This window comes from Heterodontus francisci, chromosome 35 (genome assembly GCF_036365525.1).
Source record: "Heterodontus francisci isolate sHetFra1 chromosome 35, sHetFra1.hap1, whole genome shotgun sequence".
Classification (NCBI taxonomy): Eukaryota; Metazoa; Chordata; class Chondrichthyes; order Heterodontiformes; family Heterodontidae; genus Heterodontus; species Heterodontus francisci.
Window position 1 is genome coordinate 23,174,316 of NC_090405.1, and position 20,984 is coordinate 23,195,299.

At 46.6% G+C, this 20,984-nt stretch overlaps 2 protein-coding genes across 2 annotated transcripts; both read right to left on the reverse strand.

Annotated features, from left to right (window-relative positions):
- Positions 1-9,236: 9,236 nt before the first annotated feature.
- Positions 9,237-9,626, reverse strand: LOC137350445 (histone H2A-like). The gene has a single exon (XM_068015094.1). The coding sequence runs from the start codon at positions 9,624-9,626 to the stop codon at positions 9,237-9,239; it is 390 nt and encodes a 129-aa protein (XP_067871195.1).
- Positions 9,627-10,500: 874 nt separating this feature from the next.
- On the reverse strand, positions 10,501-11,277 carry LOC137350406 (histone H2B 1/2-like). The gene is made up of 2 exons (XM_068015069.1): positions 11,131-11,277; positions 10,501-10,869 (listed from the first exon to the last, which is right to left on the reverse strand). The coding sequence occupies exons 1-2, from the start codon at positions 11,275-11,277 to the stop codon at positions 10,501-10,503; spliced, it is 516 nt and encodes a 171-aa protein (XP_067871170.1).
- Between the last annotated feature and the right edge of the window lie 9,707 nt (positions 11,278-20,984).

The following is a 20,984-nucleotide window of genomic DNA, read 5'->3' on the forward strand; positions in this document are numbered from 1 at the left end:
ATAGACTGTGTTCCATAGACACTCAAATAATCTCACACTCAGACACAGTACCACAGATATAATTAGAATTAAAGGGCAGCAAATGCATGGAAATGCCACCAACTGCAAGTTCCCCCCAAGTCACATACTATCCTGACTTGGAACTATATTGCGGTTCCTTCACTGCCACTGGGTCAAAATCCTGGAACTCCCCTCCGAACAGCACTGTGAGTGTACCTACCTCACATGGACTGTAGTGGTTCAAGACAGCAGCTCACCACCACCTTCTCAAGGGCAGTTAGAGATGGGCAATAAATGCTGGCCTAGCCAGCGACGCCCACATCCCATGAATGAATTTAAAAAAGGTGCACACTGCTGCCACTGTGCATCAGTGGTGGAGGGAGTGAATGTTTGTGGATAGGGTGCCAATCAAGTGGGCTGTTTTGTCCTGGATGGTATCGAGCTTCTTGAGTGTTGTTGGAGCTACACCTATCCAGCAAGTGGACAGTATTCCATCATACTCCTGACTTGTGCCTTGTCGATGGTGGACAGGCTTTGTGGAGTCAGGAGGTGAGTTAATTGCCGCAGGATTCCTAGCCTCTGACCTGCTCTTGTAGCCACAGTATTTTTTTGGCTACTCCAGTTCAATTTCTGGTCAATGGTAGCCCCTGGGATGTGATAGTGGGGGATTCGGCGATGGTAATGCCATTGAATGTCAAGGGGAGATGGTTAAATTCTCTCTTGTTGGAGATGGTCATTGCCTGGCACTTGTGTGGCATGAATGTTACTTGCCACTTATCAGCCCAAACCTGGATATTGTCCAGGTCTTGCTGCATTTCTACACAGACTGCTTCAGTGTCTGAGCAGTCATGAATGCTGCTGAACATTTTGCAATTATCAGCGAAAATCCCCACTTCTGACCTTCTGATTGAAGGAAGGTCATTGATGAAGCAGTTGAAGATGGTTGGGCCTTGGACACGACCCTGAGGAACTCCTGCAGTGATGTCCTGTAGCTCAGATGATTGACCTTCAACAACCACAACCATCTTCCTTTGTGCTAGGTATGACTCCAACCAGCGAGAGATTTCCCCCTGATTCCCTGGAAGGACAATAGCAGCAGAACACTGCAACCAGCAACCTCCCCTCCAAGCCACACAACACCGTGACTTGGATCTATTTTGCCGTCCCTTCCCTAGGGCATATCAAAATCCCGGAACTCCCTCCCTAATAGCACTGTGTGTGTACCTATAACATATGGACTGCAGTGGTTCAAGTAGGCAGCTCACCAAAACCAGGGCAATTAGGGATGGGCAATAAATGATGGTCTTGCCAGCGATGCTTACATCCCTTGAAAAAAATAACAAAAATGAAATGGAGTTAAAATCTCTATGAAAGAAATCTTTATAAAATTCTGCAATCAGTCCATGTGACCAAGGGATCCCAACCCCCTTCATTCCAGTTCCCGCTAATTTTACTTGCATTGATTCCACTTCATTGTCACACACGATTCTCTCATCCTCCTTTAAACCCTCTTCAATAAAACCACTCACTTTCAATAATTTGCAAATGGATTTATTTGCACATAACTCCTAATAAATAGGAGATACTGGAACGGCTGGCTGTACTTCATGTTGATAAGTCATTAGGACTGGATGGGATGCAACCAAGACTGCTGAGGGCTGTAAGGGTGGAAATTGCTAGAATCTTCTGATTTTTATTTTTTGGATTGACAGCTGCCAGCCATTTGTTTGTCCCAGGACACAATAACGGACTAAAATGAATCTGCACCGAGCAAATATTAACGTCCCACATCTGCAGGTTTCTTCCAAAACATCGGGAATTTCAGCCTCAATCCTCGGACCTTTTATGCTCTCTTCCACCGATAATTTGTCCCCTGATTAAAATTGATCCTGGGAAGTCTGTCCTCTGAGCGGCCTGGCACTCCGAGTTCCTCAGCAGACATCCGGTTGCTGTTGGTGGACCAAAAGAGCCCGAAACCCCGAGAAGAAACGTCTCCCAGGGCCCTCCGAGTGTGTCTCCATTAGACCATGCAGCCACTACCTGTATAATGGATAGCAATGGTGAGGAGTATGAGTTATTTCAGTGCCTGCGTTCTGTGGAAATTGAGGATTAAAGATTAAAAATAATTAAAATCACTGAATAGATCTTCTGTGAGCAGCACTCAAACCAAACTGGGATAAGTCCAGTGGATTTCAATGTTGAAATCTTTAACCACTGAACCATGGCAGCTGAAATCACACCCCTTTTATACAGACCAAGAATCATCCTACACTGATCCACTTCTGTTCATTTTTGTGTTCTGGGACAAAAAAGTTCTTTGTAGCTGTCAATCAAAAAATGGTTGGAAGGAACTTAATTTATTCAAACACCAGCAGCCGCCAGTTATCAATGAACTCAATCCCATCAGCAATAGAGAGGGAGAAAGAGAGAGAGAGACTGTTAGAGAACTTCCTGCATTCAGTCCTGACCCTGTCACACTCAGCAGTTTCTCACCCAGACCCCACTCTCATCAGCACTGAACATTGTTACTGAGACCCTTCAAATACTGTTTATAAAATGAATAAAGGTTCAAAGTTTATGACAGCTGGACTGAATGGAACCAAGTTTAATAAACTTTTCACTCTGACTTGATAACCACATTAGACAGTCCTTCAATTGGTAGCAAATTTACAGCTGTAAGAATATTTTTACTGAGTTGAATAATTTCTGTGTGAGGAATGTTCCAGCATCATAAACCAGGGGAACGTGCTGATTGAGCTGTGTCTTCATCACTTCTGGGCAATCAGACAGTTCACCCTTCATTCTGTTCTGATTCACTTTCCCAACGTGGATCTCCAGATTCTCAAATCTGGGGACAAGGATTTCTTATTTGCTTCCTTTCAGTTTTTATCATTCTCAACTGACAATATAATCCAAAACTCGGACAAATCCTCCACCTTGCATCGTGTCCCAGACTCGGTGGAAAGCAGCACATAGTGACATGAACACACTGACAGATACAATCCGTCACACTCTGATTCAGTGAGATTAATGTCAAGAGTGGTTTCCAGATCAAATGCAATGATGAACAAATTTCTATCAAAGGAGGTGTGGTTGACTGAGGTACCTTTATAGTATTTGCAGTGAATTTCTGTACAAGAAGGGACAATGGTCAAACATCCATTCCGAAATCTTTCGCTCAGCAAAGACAGATAGAGTTCTGTTTTAAATAAAAACAGAAAGTGCTGGAAATATTCCGCAGGTCTGGAAGCATCTGTGCAGAGAGGAGCAGAGTTAACATTTCAGCAGTTCTGATAAAATGTCACAGACGTGAAATGTTAACTCTGCTTCTCTGTCCACAGATGCCACAGACCCGCTGAATATTTCCAGCACTTTCTGTTTTCGTTTCAGATTTCCAGCATCTGCAGTATTTTGCTTTTGTTACTGTCCTGTCTTATTGTGCTGCTCAATAAAGTAGTTGGAAAACCAAGTGAAAATCAGGCTTTGAGGGGATTTGAACCTGGGATTGACCTTTTCATTAAAGAGGTACTTCGACCAACTAAGTCACAAGGTCAAAATGCAGTGTTCAAGTGTTTTTTGAGCTATGCATTAGTGCAGATCTCTCTAGCTGTGCTGAACATTAATTTCTATCTCTGGGTTCTTTCTGAATCTGTGAGTTTGCAGTTCTTTGCGAGTGAGTGGGAGACATGGAGATATGTTTAGACGATTTCCTGGCAAATCATTTGCAACTCCATATTTTTCTGAAATTTGTACGAACACATTAATGACATACGTCACGCCGTGAAATTTCTCCACAAAACACTGAAAGGTGACATTGTTAATTGTGAGGGGGGTTTTTCACTTATTCAGACACACATCTGGAAGGAGTGATCAGAACGTGATTCACACATGACGTGATGACGTAATGGCGTGAATAAACACTTCCTTGAACTGGCCATATTTGGTATCCATTTTCTCTGCTCGACCCACCTGAATATTATAGAGAAAATGGCAACAAGGGGAAGATAAAGTCTGGAAATATAGGCAGAAAACAGCAGCAGGGACTGCAGTAAACAAGATCAGCCAGTTCCTGGTGACTTAGTTGCTCGGATAGTGGAGAATTTAGCTGGGTTGTGGACAGCCTGAGCCTCAGACTGTCTCCTGAGTTGAATAGGATACCGCACGGTCTTCGTGCTCATTGAGGAAATTTGGCTGTACTCATGGGATACAGCTGAAAGATGGCAACGTATGAGAGGGTTTGAGCAACATTCCGTTCCTGTATTGAAAGAATGGGCATGTTCTTAGAGTTAAGAATATTTTGGGACTGGAAGGTGAGGCGGTCAAGACTCAGAATAAGGCAATTCCTGAGCAAAAGAAAACAATTTTGCTTGTGGAAATTGGCCTGGAAGTGTATGGCATGCTGACAAAGCTTCCTGCTCTGAACAAAGCAAAATATGTGCCAGTCAAAACAATATCACCAGGTTGGAGGAACATTTCAATCCTAAGCCACGAGAGATAGCAGAATGCTACAAATTTGGAACCAGAAATCAGAAAAGTAGTGAAGCAGTTGGTGAGTATATTGTGGCACTGAAGAATTTTTATTACATTGCAACTTTGGCACATTCTTAGACCATGCATTATGAGACATATTTGTGTGTGGATTTGGTGAACAAAAGAATCCAATCGAAGTTACTAAACACACAAAATCTTACATTTGAGATTGTGTGTAAGATTGCTGTTTCCATGGAGATGGCATCAAAGAATGTTAGGGAATGTTGTCCTATGCAGGTAACTAGTACAGGCTTCTGTCCACTGTTAAAGTGCTTCAGCCAAGTCTAAAGTGGACAGACATAGCCAGAAGAGTGCCAATGATAGCAGTTTAGTGTTGTTATCACCATAAGGGCAACCACACAGCCCAATCATGTCAGTACAGAAATGCAAAATGTTTTAATTGTCAAGCAGAGGCCAAAGAAGGAAAGGGAACTAATTCCAGTGGTAATGGAAAACAGTGATGTTATAAGGGTGGAGTTCACAATCTTGAAGTGAATCCAGAGTGCCTAACCAAAGAGGAGCAAGGGCTGTACAGCATTTATGCCACTAGCAATCACTCAAATGATGGAGACTTTTGTATAATGTTGTTGGTAAATAAACAGTACATTGCTACGACCATGGATTGCTCCATCATGAATAGAGAAATGTATGGGAGCAAAGTCAGTGATGTACCTCTAACTGAGAGCACAGCTCAATTGAAAACCTACTCTGGTGAGGTGTGAGAAATGTGTGGGCAAATGGAGTGCAATATCCAACATAAGGGCAGGCCCCTCAAGTTACCCATTGTTTAAAAAATTAGGTCAGTGGAAGTAGGCATCACTGGCAAGGCCAGCATTTATTGCCCATTCCTAATTGCCCTTGACAACTGAATTGCTTGCTAGGTCATTTCAGAGGACAGGTGAGAGTAAACCACATTGTTGTGGGCCAGCATCACATACAGGCCAGACCAGGTAAGCACAGCAGATTGCCTTCTGTAAAGGGTATGAGTGAACCAGATGGGTTTTAATGAAAATCAATCATAGTTGCATGGCACCACTACTCAAATGTTATATTATTCATTAATGAATTGAATCTGAATTCCACCAGCTGCCATGGTGGGATTTAAACTCATATCCCCAGGGCATTAGTCTGAGTCATGAGATTATTAGTTCAGTGACATTATTGCTATGCCAGCCTCTCCCCTACAAGGTAGTGAGATATGTCAACAAACCAATAATAATGGGGAAAGACTGGCTTTGAAAGCTGAAGTTAGACTGGAAGCATGTTTTTTCAAGTTGAAACAACCAAGGAGCTTGATCAGGCATTGAATTGTTACAGGAACACTTTCGAGGACAGCTATGAAGGCATAATCAGTGTGAAAGCTCACATCTGAATCAGGCCTGATACCAAACCAGTATATTGCAAAGTTTGGCTGCTTCCTTATGCTTCCAAAACCCAGGTTGAAGAGGAGCAAAAGAATCTGGAGAGATATGGTGTGCTGGTGAAAACTGATCACTGTGATTGGGCAAACCCAATTGTCATTGTGCCCAAGTCAGACAAAACCATTAGTCTATGTGGGGATGACAATGTCACAATTAACCAGGCAGTGGATTATGAGAAGTATCCACTACTGATCTCGAGATTTGTATGCGGATTTAGCAGGATCCAAGCTATTCACAAAGTTGGATTTATTCCATGCTTATGCACAGGTCAATGTAAATCAAGTGAATCTGCAGTATCTCACAATAAACACACACATGGGGTTATACTCCTACATAAAGCTGCCGTACGGTGTGAAGCCTTCTCCAAACTTCTTCCAAGTTACAATGGGTAAGATTTTACAAGGAGTGCTACATTGCTTGTGCAATCAGGATGATGTGTTGATCATGACTGTAACAAATGAAGAGAATTTTCAAGTGTTGGATGAAGTGTTAAAAAGGCTCAATGATCACAATGTGTCAGTTGAAAAAGAACAAGTGTGCCTTTGTACAATCTGAGGTGGTGTACCTTGGCCTGATAATCAATGAAAAGTACTACAGCCAGTGAAAGAGAAGATAGAGGCTATGGTCAAAGCCCCTAAGACAAAAAGATGTGTCTGAGCTTAGATCTTTTCTACGCATGGTCCAATACTACTTGCAATTTCTGCCTGAGCATGCAATGGTGTTAGCTCCACTACATGAGTTGTTGAAGAAAGATGTGAAATGGAAATGGTCTAAAGCACAACAAGATGCTTATGATGCATGTAAGAGAAGCTTGACCAGTGACACACTACACATTCATTACCACACAAATGGTGAACTGAAGCTAGCTTCAAAATATGGAGTTGGAGCAGTAATCAGTCATGTTGTGGATCATGGTCAGGAGAAGCCCAGAGCATTTGTGTCACGTACCCTGACCAAGAGTGACTGGAACTACACACAGATAGAAAAGGAAGTGTTTGGAATCATCTTTGGAAACAAAAAGTTTCACCAGATTTTGTTGGGTGGAAACTTTACGCTAGTAACAGATCATAAACCACTAATAACTATTCTGGGACCAAAGTCTACAATACTGACAATGGCAGTATCAAGGATGCTGCAGTGGGCTGTACTTCTCTCACTGTTTGACTGTAACATTGAATATCGTAGTTCAAAGGAGAATGCTATCGCTGACGCACTGTCACATTTACTGCATGAAGATTTAGATGTAGACTGTGAAGGTGCAATCTTCATAATAGAAATTGTGGCCATGGCTGAGTCGACCAGTCGGCAGGTTCACTGTGAGCCGATAACACTGCCGGGTAAAGGCCGCTTTCCAACTCCAATCTTAACACAGGAGATTCCCCAAACAGCTGCAATAAGGTGTTTGTAAACTGCTGGAAGCGGATGTGTGTGGAAATGGTGATGTTACTGAGGAGGTTTCTTAGTATCGAATGGATTGTGTTTCGGTGGGAACATTACTGAGTGTTAATTGTAGCGGGACCATATTTAAAAGCTCCGGCTTTCTGGAAGGCTTTGACTACGAATGCCGAGTCTGGAAGGGTTTGTGTGGAGAGCTGGGTTTCGGTTCTACTGTTAATAAAGGGTTTGAAATTGGCAGCCCGGAGGAAACTGGAGGTGGATCTGAAAGATGAGGGGCCATTCTCTCTCTGTCTGTCACTCTGGGTGTCTCCTCCCTCTCGCTCTCTGTTTAATCCTCACTGTCTCCTCCACTCCCTGCTCTCACTCTGCCTTTCTCAGCCAGGTCCAGGGGGTCTGTCTACAAAGGATCCTGAAGGATTCTGTTACTCATGTACTGCAGTGATCTGAGTGAAGAATCATCATGTCTGGCAGAGGTAAAGGAGGCAAAGGACTGGGCAAAGGCGGAGCAAAGCGGCACTGCAAAGTGCTTCGTGATAATATCCAGGGCATCACCAAACCAGCAATCCGCCGCCTGGCTCGCCGTGGCGGGGTCAAGCGAATCTCGGGTTTGATCTGTGAGGAGACTCGCGGGGTGTTGAAGGTTTTCCTGGAGAATGTGATCAGGGATGCGGTCACCAACACTGAGCACGCCAAGCGCAAGACGGTCACTGCCATGGATGTGGTGTACGCTCTGAAACGGCAGGGCCGCACTCTCTACGGATTCGGCGGTTGAACAACTTGACCCTTTCCAGCAAACGCACAACAAAGGCTCTTCTGAGAGCCACCCACCACCTCACAGAGAAAGCAGTGACCTGGAAATGGGAGCTGGGATAGGCTGTTCAGAACAGTTCAATCAATCTGCTGTGTTCGGGATACAAAACTAGAATCCCCGAGTTTGATATTTCAGTTGTAGCAAGGATGTGCAGTGGTTTGATTTTGTAAACGTGCTGTGTAAACAGTGCCCGAGACTCTCCAGTTAGTTATTTCCCCAGTCGACACATGCCCTCAGTGAAAAGCCACATCACTCCTCCAGAATCACTCATTGTTTTCATAGAATTTCAAAATGATTTCGATGCAATGAGAGAATCCGGGAGTTTTGCAGCAGCCGTTGAATCGGTCACTGGAACCAGACCCACTTGTGATGTTATTTCCCCCGAGACGGTGAAACTGACAGGGTTTGTGAAACTGATCAGTTTCAGCTCAGTCATTCAGGGACCTGGAATTCCCGCAGTTTGAGCCCGCGCTCACTTCTGATTGGTCACCCTCTTCCCATTCGTATGTCTTAACCAATCGCAGAGCTTCGAATTGGAAAATGCAGCAAATCAGTGGCTTAAATTGTCGACCTGACAAAGTTTGAATTCGAAAAAGCCGCCAATTTCAGTATCGGAAAGAAGCGATTACTGGAAAATCTATCTAAAGCTGATCGTTATGTATGACCATTAAAAAATTTATATTCCGCTTTTATCAGCAAATTCCTGGCACCATTTTAAAGCTGTTCGTAAAATAGCGCCAGGAATTTGTGCTGATAAAAGCGGAATAAAAAACAAGATTTTGGATGGTTATGTCCATATTTTACGAACAGCTTTAATCTGTAATATTATTGGTTACTCATCTGTAACTGCCGGCAAAATGTAACGGGACAAATAACTCAAATTCGGTGTGGAAGTAATAAATTGGACAGGGTTTAGGGGGACAGTGAGAAGTCACTGAAATAGTTGCTTAAACATTGTAAATCTGATTCGGTCCTGTTACTGACATTCTGGAATCAGACAGTAACCAGCCCTTTCACAGAGACTGTCGGTGGCTCTGAAAAGAGCCTTTGGTTTATTCGATGATATTTTGGCCGCTTTACTTTTTCTGGGAGCTCTGAGCGCTGGTTTTCTTGGGCAACAGCACAGCCTGGATATTAGGCAGCACCCCGCCCTGAGCGATGGTCTCCCCTCCCAGCAGCTTGTTGAGCTCCTCGTCGTTGCGGACGGCCAGCTGCAGGTGTCTGGGGATGATGCGGCTCTTCTTGTTGTCCCGCGCCGCGTTACCGGCCAGCTCGAGGATTTCAGCGGTCAGATACTCGAGCACAGCAGCCAGATAGACCGGGGCTCCGGCACCCACACGCTCAGCATAGTTGCCCTTTCTCAGGAGCCTGTGAACACGGCCCACCGGGAACTGCAGTCCAGCCCGGGAGGAGCGAGACTTGGCCTTGGCCCGAGCTTTGCCGCCGGTCTTTCCTCTTCCAGACATTTTCACAAATTCTTTCACGAAGAATGGATATTTTCCACAGCATTTACTTTACTTATAGACTGAAAGCTCTCCTCATTGGTCGGTACTTAATTCACCTTATTTGCCTATATTCATCACCAATCAGGTCACTGACAACAGAAGAGGGCGGGATTTACCCACCACAACCTCAGAAACAGAATTTGTCAATTTCAAAAAGCCCGCCAATTTCATTTTCGGAAAGGAGCGGATTAAAATAAATTTCATCCTTCGTCAAAGATTTAAAATCCCTTCTCTTTATTTTGTTTTATTCAACTCCTTTCGTCACCAATCAGAGACGCGGGTTTTAAATGTTGTTTAAATTGTGGATCTTCCCACAATCGCTTTCAAACTGTCCCGGGCGGTACTAAATCCCTGTTCACAGCATTTCCCTGAAGCGAAACGTTCAGTTTATCTTCAATCAGAGCCCAATTTCCTTCTCTGAAAAGAGGGAGCCGGATCGAATCCTCAAACTGCCCTTAATCTGCTCTATAATGATCCCATTCCGGGCTGTTACACTGCGGAGAGTTACTGTTAATAAAATGATGAATCAGTTCACATTTCAGGAATAGAGTGAAGGAACGGAGGTCTGACTCTGCCCGCTGAAAGCAGCTGTTAAAGCGGTCATTCAGGGGTTGTGCAAAAAAAATAACAGCTTTAAGCAAAAAAGGAAAGGCGAATGAGCGCATTATGGGTTCATGGGACAGGAGACACAAACACAGTAGTGGGATCGTTATTATATTATACATTATCTTAGTGATTTAATAGAGATGTTCGGATGCAGCTTTTTCAGAGAGATTGTGGGTGGCTCTTAAAAGAGCCGTTGTGTTTGGGATGTTTTTCAGTCCATTGTGCAGTTTTACTTGGAGCTGGTGTACTTGGTCACCGCCTTTGTCCCTTCCGACACGGCGTGCTTGGCCAGCTCCCCGGGCAGCAGCAGGCGCACGGCGGTCTGGATCTCCCGGGAGCTGATGGTGCTGCGCTTGTTGTAATGGGCCAGGCGGGAAGCCTCACCCGCGATGCGCTCGAAAATATCGTTCACAAACGAGTTCATGATGCTCATGGCCTTGGAGGAGATGCCGGTGTCGGGGTGAACCTGCTTCATCACTTTGTAGATGTAGATGGAGTAACTCTCCTTCCTCGACTTTCTCCGCTTCTTGCCGCCCTTTGCTGACGGTTTATTTAAGGTTTTCTTGGCGCCCTTCTTAGGAGCTGCTTTCTTCTTCTCCTCAACCATCTTCAGTCTCAATTTCAGACACAGAAATAAACCAAACCCCTTCCGAGTGCGGATTAAATAGACAATCCCACAGCTCTATGCTAATGAGGGATGGGGGAAAATAAAGATTGTGATTGGGTGACTGGCAGTGATGTCACAAAGGTTTCATATTGTAATTCTCTAATTGGTCTCTTTCCCCATCCAATCAGATTAAACATTTGCAACCAATCACAAACACCCTTCCTGCAATCAGGAAGTATATTTCCCAAAGACTGTCTCCAACCCCAGTTTCTGTTGAAAGAGCCGCTTCTTATGTAAAGCTCCCTGGAAATGTCCTGGCTGTTGTTGGGAAGACACATATTGGCTGATTCTGTGTCCTTGTGTCTCTGCTATTGCATGTGAGCGTGCAATTAATTTCATTTCTTTTTTCTCTGATCCTGTGTTTGAGCGTGTTGTGTAATTCGGTAGCTCTCAGTCTCTGGTGCAGTAGGGATTCATTCTGTACATTACAGACTCTGGTACTGTGAGTGTGACATCCATTCTGTATCTGTCAGTCTCTGGTACTGTGTTTGAGTGTGAGGAGATGAGGTGGAATGTTGCAGCGAGGAAGATGGAAAAGAGCGTTGGTGCGATGACACAGCCTTGCTTGAGCCCAGTTTGCATTGGGATTAGGTCAGTGGTAGGTCCGTTGCCAATGATTACATGTCATGCAGTCGGCAGACGATGGTGCCGAATTTCTCCGGGCAGCCAAATTTGAAGAAGATGTTCCATAATCCCTCCCAGTTTGGAGAGTTGAAGGCCTTTGTCAGGTCAGAGAAGGCCATGTAGAAAGGTTGCTGCTGCTCCAACATTTTTCTTGGGAATGTCTTGCTGTGAAGATCATGTCCACCGTGCCTCTTGATTGACAGAATCCACATTGTGATTCCAGTAGGAGCTCTTCAGCCATGGGGAGGAGGCGGTTGAGAAGGACTCCTGTGATGACCTTCCCTGTGACGGACAGCAGGGCTGCCCCTCTGTAGTTACTACAGTCGGGTTTGTCACCTTTTTTGAAGATGGTCACAATTACGGCATCTCGGAAATCCCTGACATGCTCTCTTCCTTCCACATGAGAGACGTGAGACGATGTATTTGTGTCAAGAGTGCTTCTCTGCTGTATTTTCGAATTTTGGTGGGAATTCCATCTATGCCGGTGGCCTTATTTTTTTTTTAGCTGTCAATCTCTGTCAGTCTGGGATTGTGCTGACGTCATGGTGGGTAGCATGCTGTGGAATGTAGTCAAGGGCACTCACATCAAAGACGGCATCGCAATTGAGGAGATATTCAAAGTGCTCCTTCCAATGAGTGCTGACTGCCTCTCTGTCCTTGATCAGTGTCACTCCATTCTTTGCTCTCAGTGGGGTAGGTCCTTAGATACTTGGGCCGTGAATGATCTTGACAGTGCCGAAGAAGCCACATATGTCGTGGCTTTCAGCAAGTTTTTGTAGTTCCAGCGTTCTTTCAGCCCACCAGCTGTTCTGTCAGTCGATTTACTCTATAGTACGAGTTGGAAACTATTGCACTGACTTTGCCTCCAGTCCAGAAGCAAGGCCATTCCAACATCTGTCATCTAGCTGCAATACGCTGACAACGCCTGCGGGTGCGCACACCCAGTGACCAAGCTTCAAACCCTGATCGATGCATTCATCGAGGAAATGAAAGAATTGGCCTTAAGCTAAATGTCTGGAAGACAAAGGTCCTCTGCCAGCCTGCTCCCCGACACTGCCCCTCTATATCAAGATCCATGGCGAACCACTGGACGATGTGATCACTGCTCATACCTAGCGAGCATTGTCTCATCAAGGGCAGCCATCGACAATAGGGCAGCACAGTGGCGCAGTGGTTAGCACTGCAGCCTCACAGCTCCAGCGACCCGGGTTCAATTCTGGGTACTGCCTGTGTGGAGTTTGCAAGTTCTCCCTGTGTCTGCGTGGGTTTCCTCCGGGTGCTCCGGTTTCCTCCCACATGCCAAAGACTTGCAGGTTGATAGGTTAATTGGCCATTATAAAAATTGCCCCGAGTAGAGGTAGGTGGTAGGGAAATATAGGGACAGGTGGGGATGTGGTAGGAATGTGGAATTAGTGCAGGATTAGTATAAATGGGTGGTTGATGGTTGGCACAGACTCGGTGGGCCGAAGGGCCTGTTTTAGTGCTGTATCTCTAAACTAAACTAAACTAAAGACAATCCAACATCCCAGGAATCAGCCGAGTGAACTTTCTCTGAACTGATTCCAATGCAAGTGTACCCCTCCTTAAATAAGGAGACCAAAACTGTGTGGAGTCCTTTAGTTGGGATGTCACTAATGCCCTGTACAGTTATAGCAAAACTTCCCGACTTTTATACTCCATTCCCCTTGCTAAAAATGCCAACATTCCATTTGCCTTCCTAATTACTTGCCTTAGCTGCATGCTAACGTTTTTGTAATTCATGTACCTGGACACCCAGATCCCTCGGTACAGCAGCATTCTGCAGTCTCTCTGATGCAAGTAATATTCTGCTTTTCTATTCTTCCTGCCAAAGTAGACAATCTCACATTTTCCCGTATTATACCCCATCTGCCAAATTTTTGCCCACTGACTTAACCCATCTATATCTCTTTGCAGACACTTTGTGGCCTCCTCACAACTTGCTTTCCTACCAATCTTTGTACCGTCCATAAATTTGGCAACAAAACACTCAGTCCCTTCATGCAATTATTAATATAGGCCATAAATAGTTGAGGCACCAGCACTGATCCCTGTGACACTCCATTAGTTACAGTTTGCCAATCTGAAAATGCTCCATTTATCCCCACTCTCTGTTTCCTGTGAGTTAGCCAATTCTATATCCATGTGTGTGTAGTTTTCAGATTGTGTCTGTCAGTGTCTGGTACTCTGAGTTTTGGACTCTTTCACAATCTCTCAGTGCTACTATTTGTGTGTTAGGTTCCTTTAGATGACTCAGGCTGAGGTACTGTGAGTGCAGTAATCAACTTATACAGTGGCGCAGTGGTTAGCACCGCAGCCTCACAGCTCCAGTGACCTGAGTTCGATTCCGGGTACTGCCTGTGTGGAGTTTGCAAGTTCTCCCTGTGTCTGCGTGGGTTTTCTCCGGGTGCTCCGGTTTCCTCCCACAAGCCAAAAGACTTGCAGGTTGATAGGTAAATTGGCCATTATAAATTGTCGCTAGTGTAGGTGGTAGGGAAATATAGGGACAGGTGGGGATGTTTGGTAGGAATATGGGATTAGTGTAGGATTAGTATAAATGGGTGGTTGATGTTCGGCACAGACTCGGTGGGCCGAAGGGCCTGTTTCAGTGCTGTATCTCTAATCTAAAAAAAAAACCTTTCAGCATCTGGCACTTTGCATGTGTTTCAGACGATAGAGGTCGAGGTCAAGGAGGACCTCCATGAGGTGAAGAGTCAGGAGGCCTCACTCTTTGCCACAGAGGCCTCCAAAATCATCTTCCGGTCCAGAGTCCACTCCATCGAACAGGATGAGATGTGTTTGCACTACTTCTTCCAAAAGCTTCACACAGCTTCATCAGAAGCCTGAAGGAAGAGGATGGCTCGGTAACGTCTTCGCAGTCCGACATACTAAGGATTAGCAAATCCTTTTATGCTGGGCTGTCTGACGCGAAGCGCACAGACAGCAGAGCTTCCTGTGATCTATCACAGCTGTCTTAGATGATAGCATGAGGGAGAGACTGGACATGCCGCTAACTCTGGACGAGCTGACAAAGGCCGTCAAGTCCTTTGAGACGAGTAAAACTCCCGGAAGCGATGCCTTACCGGTTGAGTTGTATTCGGCCCTGTGGGACTGGATCGGCCCAGACCTGCTGGAAGTATACGAGAGTATGCTCCTGGCCGGCAGCATGTCAGAATCCATGAGGAAAGGCATCATCACCCTCATCTCCAAGTGGAAGGGGGAGAGGGCAGGAATCAGAAATTGGCAGCCCATCTCACTACTTAATTTTGACTACAAGATGCTGTCCAAAGTCATAGCCAGTCGAGTCAAGTCTGCTCTGGAGTTGGTGATTCACCCTGATCAGACCTGTACTGTACCCGGCAGGAAGATCTCTGATAGTCTCGCGTAACTCAGGGATACGATCGCCTATGTACGGGACAGGAGGGTGTACACCTGCCTCATCAGCCTGGACCAGGAGAAGGCTTTTGACAGGATATCGCACACCTTCATGATGGATGTGCTTTCCAAAATGGGGTTTGGGGAGGGAATCTGCAATTGGATCAAACTGCACTTCACAAACATCAGTAGCGCTGTCTCAATCAATGGGTGGGAATCAGAAAGTTTTCCGATCCAATCTGGAGTCAGACAGGGCTGTCCTCTCTCCCCGGTCTTGTTTGTTTGCTGTTTGAACCCTTTGCTGAGTATATTAGGAAGGATGTGAACATAAGAGGGGTGACAATCCCAGGCAGCGGAGCCACTCAGGTTAAAACCTCCCATGGATGACGTCGTCGTCTTCTGTTTGGACCCGCTGTCTGTGTGCATCTGCGACCAGTTCGAACTCACCTCGGGAGCCAAAGTTAACCACGGCAAGAGCGAGGCCATGTTCTTTGGGAACTGGGCTGACCAATTCTTTGTCCCCTTCACCATTAGGTCACAGTACCTGAAGATGCTGGGGATATGGTTCGGAAGGGCAGGGGCGTGCACCAAAACCTGGGAGGAGCGAGTAGCCAGGGTACAACATAAGCTGAGCATGTGGGAGCAGCAATCTCTCTCTAATATAGGTAAGAACCTGGTCATCAGATGCGAGGTGCTTACGTTGTTGCTGTATGTGGCGCAGGTCTAGCCCATACCCCACTCCTGCGCTCTGGTGGTCACCCAAGTCATTTTCCACTTCATCTGGGGATGCAAAATGGACCGGGTCCGGAGGGACACGATGTTCAAACCTCTGGATAAGGGCGGGAAAAATGTACCCAACATTGCCCTCATCCTGATGACTACCATCGTGTGCGGCTGCATCGAGCTGTGTGTAGATCCCCAGTACGCAAACACCAAGTGTCACTATGTGCTGAGGTTCTATCTGTACCCGATGTTGAGAAGGATGGACCTCGTCACATTGCCGCGGAACGCTCCATCCAGTTGGGCCGTGCCGTACCACCTATCCTTCGTGGGAAAATTTCTGCAGAAAAACACCTTTGACCACCTTTGACCATCAGGCAGTGGTCTGCACGGAATGTCCTCAAGGCCCTACGGGAAAAGGAGATGGTGGATCCTGTTGGATGGTTCCCCAAGCAGACTGCCAAAGTCATTAGACAGAATGCCTCATCACCAGAACTTTCAAACAAGCACCAAGGTGTAGCTTGGCTGGTGGTGAGAAGAGCCCTCCCCGTCAGATCCTTCCTGCACGCCCGAAGTCTCACACCCTCCGCACAATGCTCTTGAGGTGGCTGCGGTGGGGAAGAGACGGTTGCCCACCTCCATCTGGAATGTGTCTTTGCAAAGCAGGTGTGAAAAGAGATGCAGTGGTTATTATCGAGGTTCATCCCAAGCAGCTCTGTAACACAGGAGTCTGTGCTGTATTGGCTGTTCCCAGGGACATACACAGAGATAAACATCAACTGCTGCTGGAGGACTATCAATTCGGTCTGCCCCCCGAAACTTGCTGGTCTTCCAGCACAACGAGTTGTCCACGACCGAATGTTGCAGACTGGCACATTCCAAGGTCCAAGACTACGTGCTGAGGGACGTACTAAAGCTTGGGGCAGCCGCAGCAAAGGCTCAATGGGGAAACACCACTGTGTAAGGTCCCCCCACCAAGCTGAACTGAGGGGCTGGATCCATAGAAAACCCCTCGAACTTTATCGGGAAAATATTTGTTTGCTGTAAAATGTACATGGTACGTAAAATGAAATGGAAGGGTTGTGAGGCAATTCACTCCTGTATTGAAGGAAACTGATCTCCTTTGCACTCTTTGTATTGTCTGACTCGATGATGTTTGGAACTGTTCTGTATTGTTTTTTCTTACAGATTTTTATGAATAAAGTATATTTTGGAAATAAAAAAAGTCAGGAAGAGGAAAGACCAGCGGGAAAGCTCAGTCCAAGGCCAAGTCTCGCTCCTCCCGGGCTGGACTGGAGTTCCCAGTGGGCCGTGTACACAGGCTCCTGAGAAAGGGCAACTATGCTGAGCCTGTGGGTGCTGGCTGCTGTGCTCGAGTATCTAACCACTGAAATCCTCGAGCTGGCCGGTAACGCGGCCCGGAAGATCCGCATCATCCCCAGACACCTGCAACTGGCCGTCCGCGACAACGCTGAGCTCAACAAGCTGCTGGGAGGGGTGACCATTGCACAGGGCGGGGTGCTGGCTAATATCCAGGCCGTGCTGCTGCCCAAAAAAACCAGCGCTCAGAGCTCCCAGAAAAAGTAAAGCGGCCAAAATGTCATCTAATAAGCCAAAGGCTCTTTTCAGAGCCACCCACAGTCTCTGTGAAAGGGCTGATTACTGTCTAATTCCAAAACATTTGTAACAGGAATGGCAACTATTTAAAATGTTTAAGCAACTATTTCAGTGACTTCTCACTGTCTCCCTGAAGCCTGTGTGAAGGGGAATTACCAATTGTCCATAATTTATTACTTCCAAAGGATGTAGGTGCTTTGGAGAGGGTGTAGAGGAGGTTCACCAGGATGTTGCCTGGTATGGAGGGCGCTAGCTATGAAGAGAGGTTGAGTAGATTAGGATTATTTTCATTCGAAAGACGGAGGTTGAGGGGGGACCTGATTGAGGTGTACAAAATCGTGACAGGTATAGACAGGGTGGATAGCAAGAAGCTTTTTCCCAGAGTGGGGGATTCAATTACTCGGGGTCACGAGTTCAAAATGAGAGGGGAAAAGTTTAGGGGGGATATGCGTGGAAAGTTCTTTACGCAGAGGGTGGTGGGTGCCTGGAACGCGTTGCCAGCGGAGGTGGTAGACGCGGGCACGATAGCGTCTTTTAAGATGTATCTAGACAGATACATGAATGGGCAGGAAGCAAAGAGATACAGACCCTTAGAAAATAGGCGACATGTTAAGAAAGAGGATCTGGATCGGCGCAGGCTTGGAGGGCTGAAGGGCCTGTTCCTGTTCTGTAATTTTCTTTGTTCTTCGTTCTTTGTTCCATACGGAGTTTGAGTTACTTGTCCCATTATAGATTGCTGAATAGAGTTGTTTACCGCCAGTTCGAACAGTTGACAACAATTGACAAATAAAATCTGCTTGTGAAATAGCGCCCGGAATTTGTGACGGTAAAAGTGGAATATGGAAACAGGTTTTTAAATTGTTACTGGACTTTTTTTTATTATTTCCAAAATATGCATTATTCATAAAAATCTGTAAAAAGTACATGACAAAACAGTTCTAAACAGCACCAAGTCGAAAATTACAAACAGTGCAAAGGAGGTCAGTTTCCTTCATTGCAGGAGTGAGCTGCCTCACAACCCTTCCATTTCATTTTCCATGCCATATACATTTTACAGCAAACGAAAATTTTCCTGATACATTTCGAGGGGTTTTCCATCGACCCAGCCCATCCGTTCAACTTGGTGGGGGGACCTTACACAGTGGTCTTTTCCCATTGAACATTTGCTGCGGCTGCCCCAAGCTTTAGTGTGTCCCTCAGCACATAGTCCTGGACCTTGGAATGTGCCAGTCTGCAACATTCGGTCGTGGACAACTCTTTGTGCTGGAAGACCAGCAAGTTTCGGGCAGAACAACGGGTGTCTTTCACCGAATTGATAGTCCTCCAGCAGCAGTTGATGTTTATCTCAGTGTGCGTCCCTGGGAACAGCCCGGAGAGCACAGACTCCTGTGTTACAGAGGTGCTTGAGATGAAGTTCGACAAAAACCACTGCATCTCTTTCCACACCTGCTTTGCAAAGACACATTCCAGAAGGAGGTGGGCAACCATCTCTTCCCCACCACAGTCACCTCGAGGGTGTTGTGCAGAGGGGGCGAGACTTCGGGTGTGCAGGAAGGATCTGACTGGGAGGGCTCTTCTCACCACCAGCCAAGCTTCATCTTGGTGCTTGTTTGAAGGTTCTGGTGATGAGGCATTCCGCCAAATGACTTCGGTGGTCTGCTTGGGGAACAGGATCCGCCATCTCCTTTTCCTGTAGGGCCTTGAGGACATTCTGTGCAGACCACTGGCTGATGGACCGGTGGTCAAAGGTGTTTTTCCGCAGAAACTGCTCGATGAAGGATAGGTGGAACGACACAGTCCAACTGGATGGAGCATTCCGCGGCAATGTGACAAGGCTTCGCAACACCGGGGACAGATAGAACCTCAGCACATGGTGACACTTGGAGTTTGCGTCGACACACAGCTTGATGCAGCCACACACAAAGGTAGTCATCAGGATGAGGGTGATGTTGGGTACATTTTTCCCACCCTTATCCAGAGGTTTGAGCATCGTGTCCCTCCGGACCCGGTCCATTTTGGATCCCCAGATGAAGCGGAAAATGGCTCGGGTGACCGCCACAGCGCCGGAGTGGGGTATGGGCCAGACCTGCGCCATGAACAGCAACAACGTGAGCGCCTTGCACCTGATGACCAGGTTCTTACCCACATTGGAGAGAGATCACTTCTCCCACATGCTCAGCTTGTGTTGTACCTTGGCTGCTCGCTCTTCCCAGATTTTGGTGCACACCCCGGCCCTTCTGAACCATATTCCCAGCACCTTCAGGTAGTCTGAGCTGACGGTGAAGGGGACAAAGGATCGGTCAGCCCTGTTCCCAAAGAACATGGCCTCGCTCTTGCCGTGGTTAACTTTGGCTCCCGAGGTCAGTTTCAACTGGTCGCAGATGCTCATCAGTCTGCACACAGACAGCGGGTCCGAGCAGAAGACCGCGACGTCATCCATGTACAGGGAGGTTTTAACCTGAGTGCCTCCTCTGCCTGGAATTGTCACCCCTCTTCTGCTCACATTCTTCCTAATAGACTCAGCAAATGGTTCAATACAGCAAACAAACAAGACAGGGGAGAGAGGACAGCCCTGTCTGACTCCAGATTGGATCGGGAAACTTTCCGATTCCCACCCATTGATTGAGACTGCGCCACTGATGTTTGTGTAGGGCAGTTTGATCCAATTGCAGATTCCCTCCGCAAACGCCATTTTGGAAACACGTCCATCATGTATGTGTGTGATATTCTGTCAAAAACCTTCTCCTGGTCCAGGCTGATGAGGCAGGTGTCCACCCTCCTATCCCGTACATAGGCGATTGTATCCCTGAGTAGTGCGAGACTATCGGAGATCTTCCTGCCAGGTGCAGTACAGGTCTGATCAGGGTGGATCACCAACTCCAGAGCAGACTTGACTCGACTGGCTATGACTTTGGACAGAATCTTGTAGTCAACATTAAGCAGTGAGATGGGCTGCCAATTTCCAATTTCTGCCCTCTCCCGTTCCGCTTGTCAATGAGGGTGATGATGCCTTTCCTCATGGATTCTGATATGCTGCCGGCCAGGAGCATACTCTCGTATACTTCCAGCTGGTCCAGGCAAACCCAGTCCCACAGGACACAATACAGCTCAACCGGTAAGCCATCGCTTCCGGGAGTTTTATTCGTCTCGAAGGACTTGACGGCCTTTGTCAGCTCATCCTGAGTTAGCGGCTTGTCCAGTCTCTCCCTCCTGCTGTCATCTAAGACCTCTGTGATAGATGACAGGAAGGACTGGGAGGCTCTTCTGTCTGTGGGCTTCGCGTCATACAGCCCAGCATAAAAGGATTTGCTGATCCTTAGTATGTCGGACTGCGAAGATGTTACCGAGCCATCTTCTTCCTTCTGGCTGCTGATAACAGAGCTCTCTCTGTGTACCTTTTGGAAGAAGTAATGCAAGCACATCTCATCCTGCTCAATGGGGTGGACTCTGGACCGGAAGATGATATTGGAGGTCTCCGTGGCAAAGAGCGAGGCCTGCTTTCTCTTCACCTCTTGGAGGTCCTCCTTGACCTCAACCCCCATTGACTGTAGACGGAGCAGATTTTGCATACTTTTCTGGAGTCAGGACATTTCCCTCTGTCTCTCTCTCGCCCTCTGAACACCTTTTGAGGAGAAAGAACCTCTTGATGTTCTCCTTGATCGCGTCCCACCAGTGAACTGGAGACTCAGGAG

Excerpts from the sequence above, each read along its gene's own strand:
- LOC137350445 (XM_068015094.1), bottom strand. The coding sequence starts at position 9,626 with ATGTCTGGAAGAGGAAAGACCGGCGGCAAAGCTCGGGCCAAGGCCAAG.
- LOC137350406 (XM_068015069.1), bottom strand. The coding sequence starts at position 11,277 with ATGAAATTAATTGCACGCTCACATGCAATAGCAGAGACACAAGGACAC. Across the intron at positions 10,870-11,130 it reads AGAAACTGGGGTTGGAGACA|GAGAAGAAGAAAGCAGCTCC; the intron begins GTCTTTGGGAAA and ends AAGATGGTTGAG.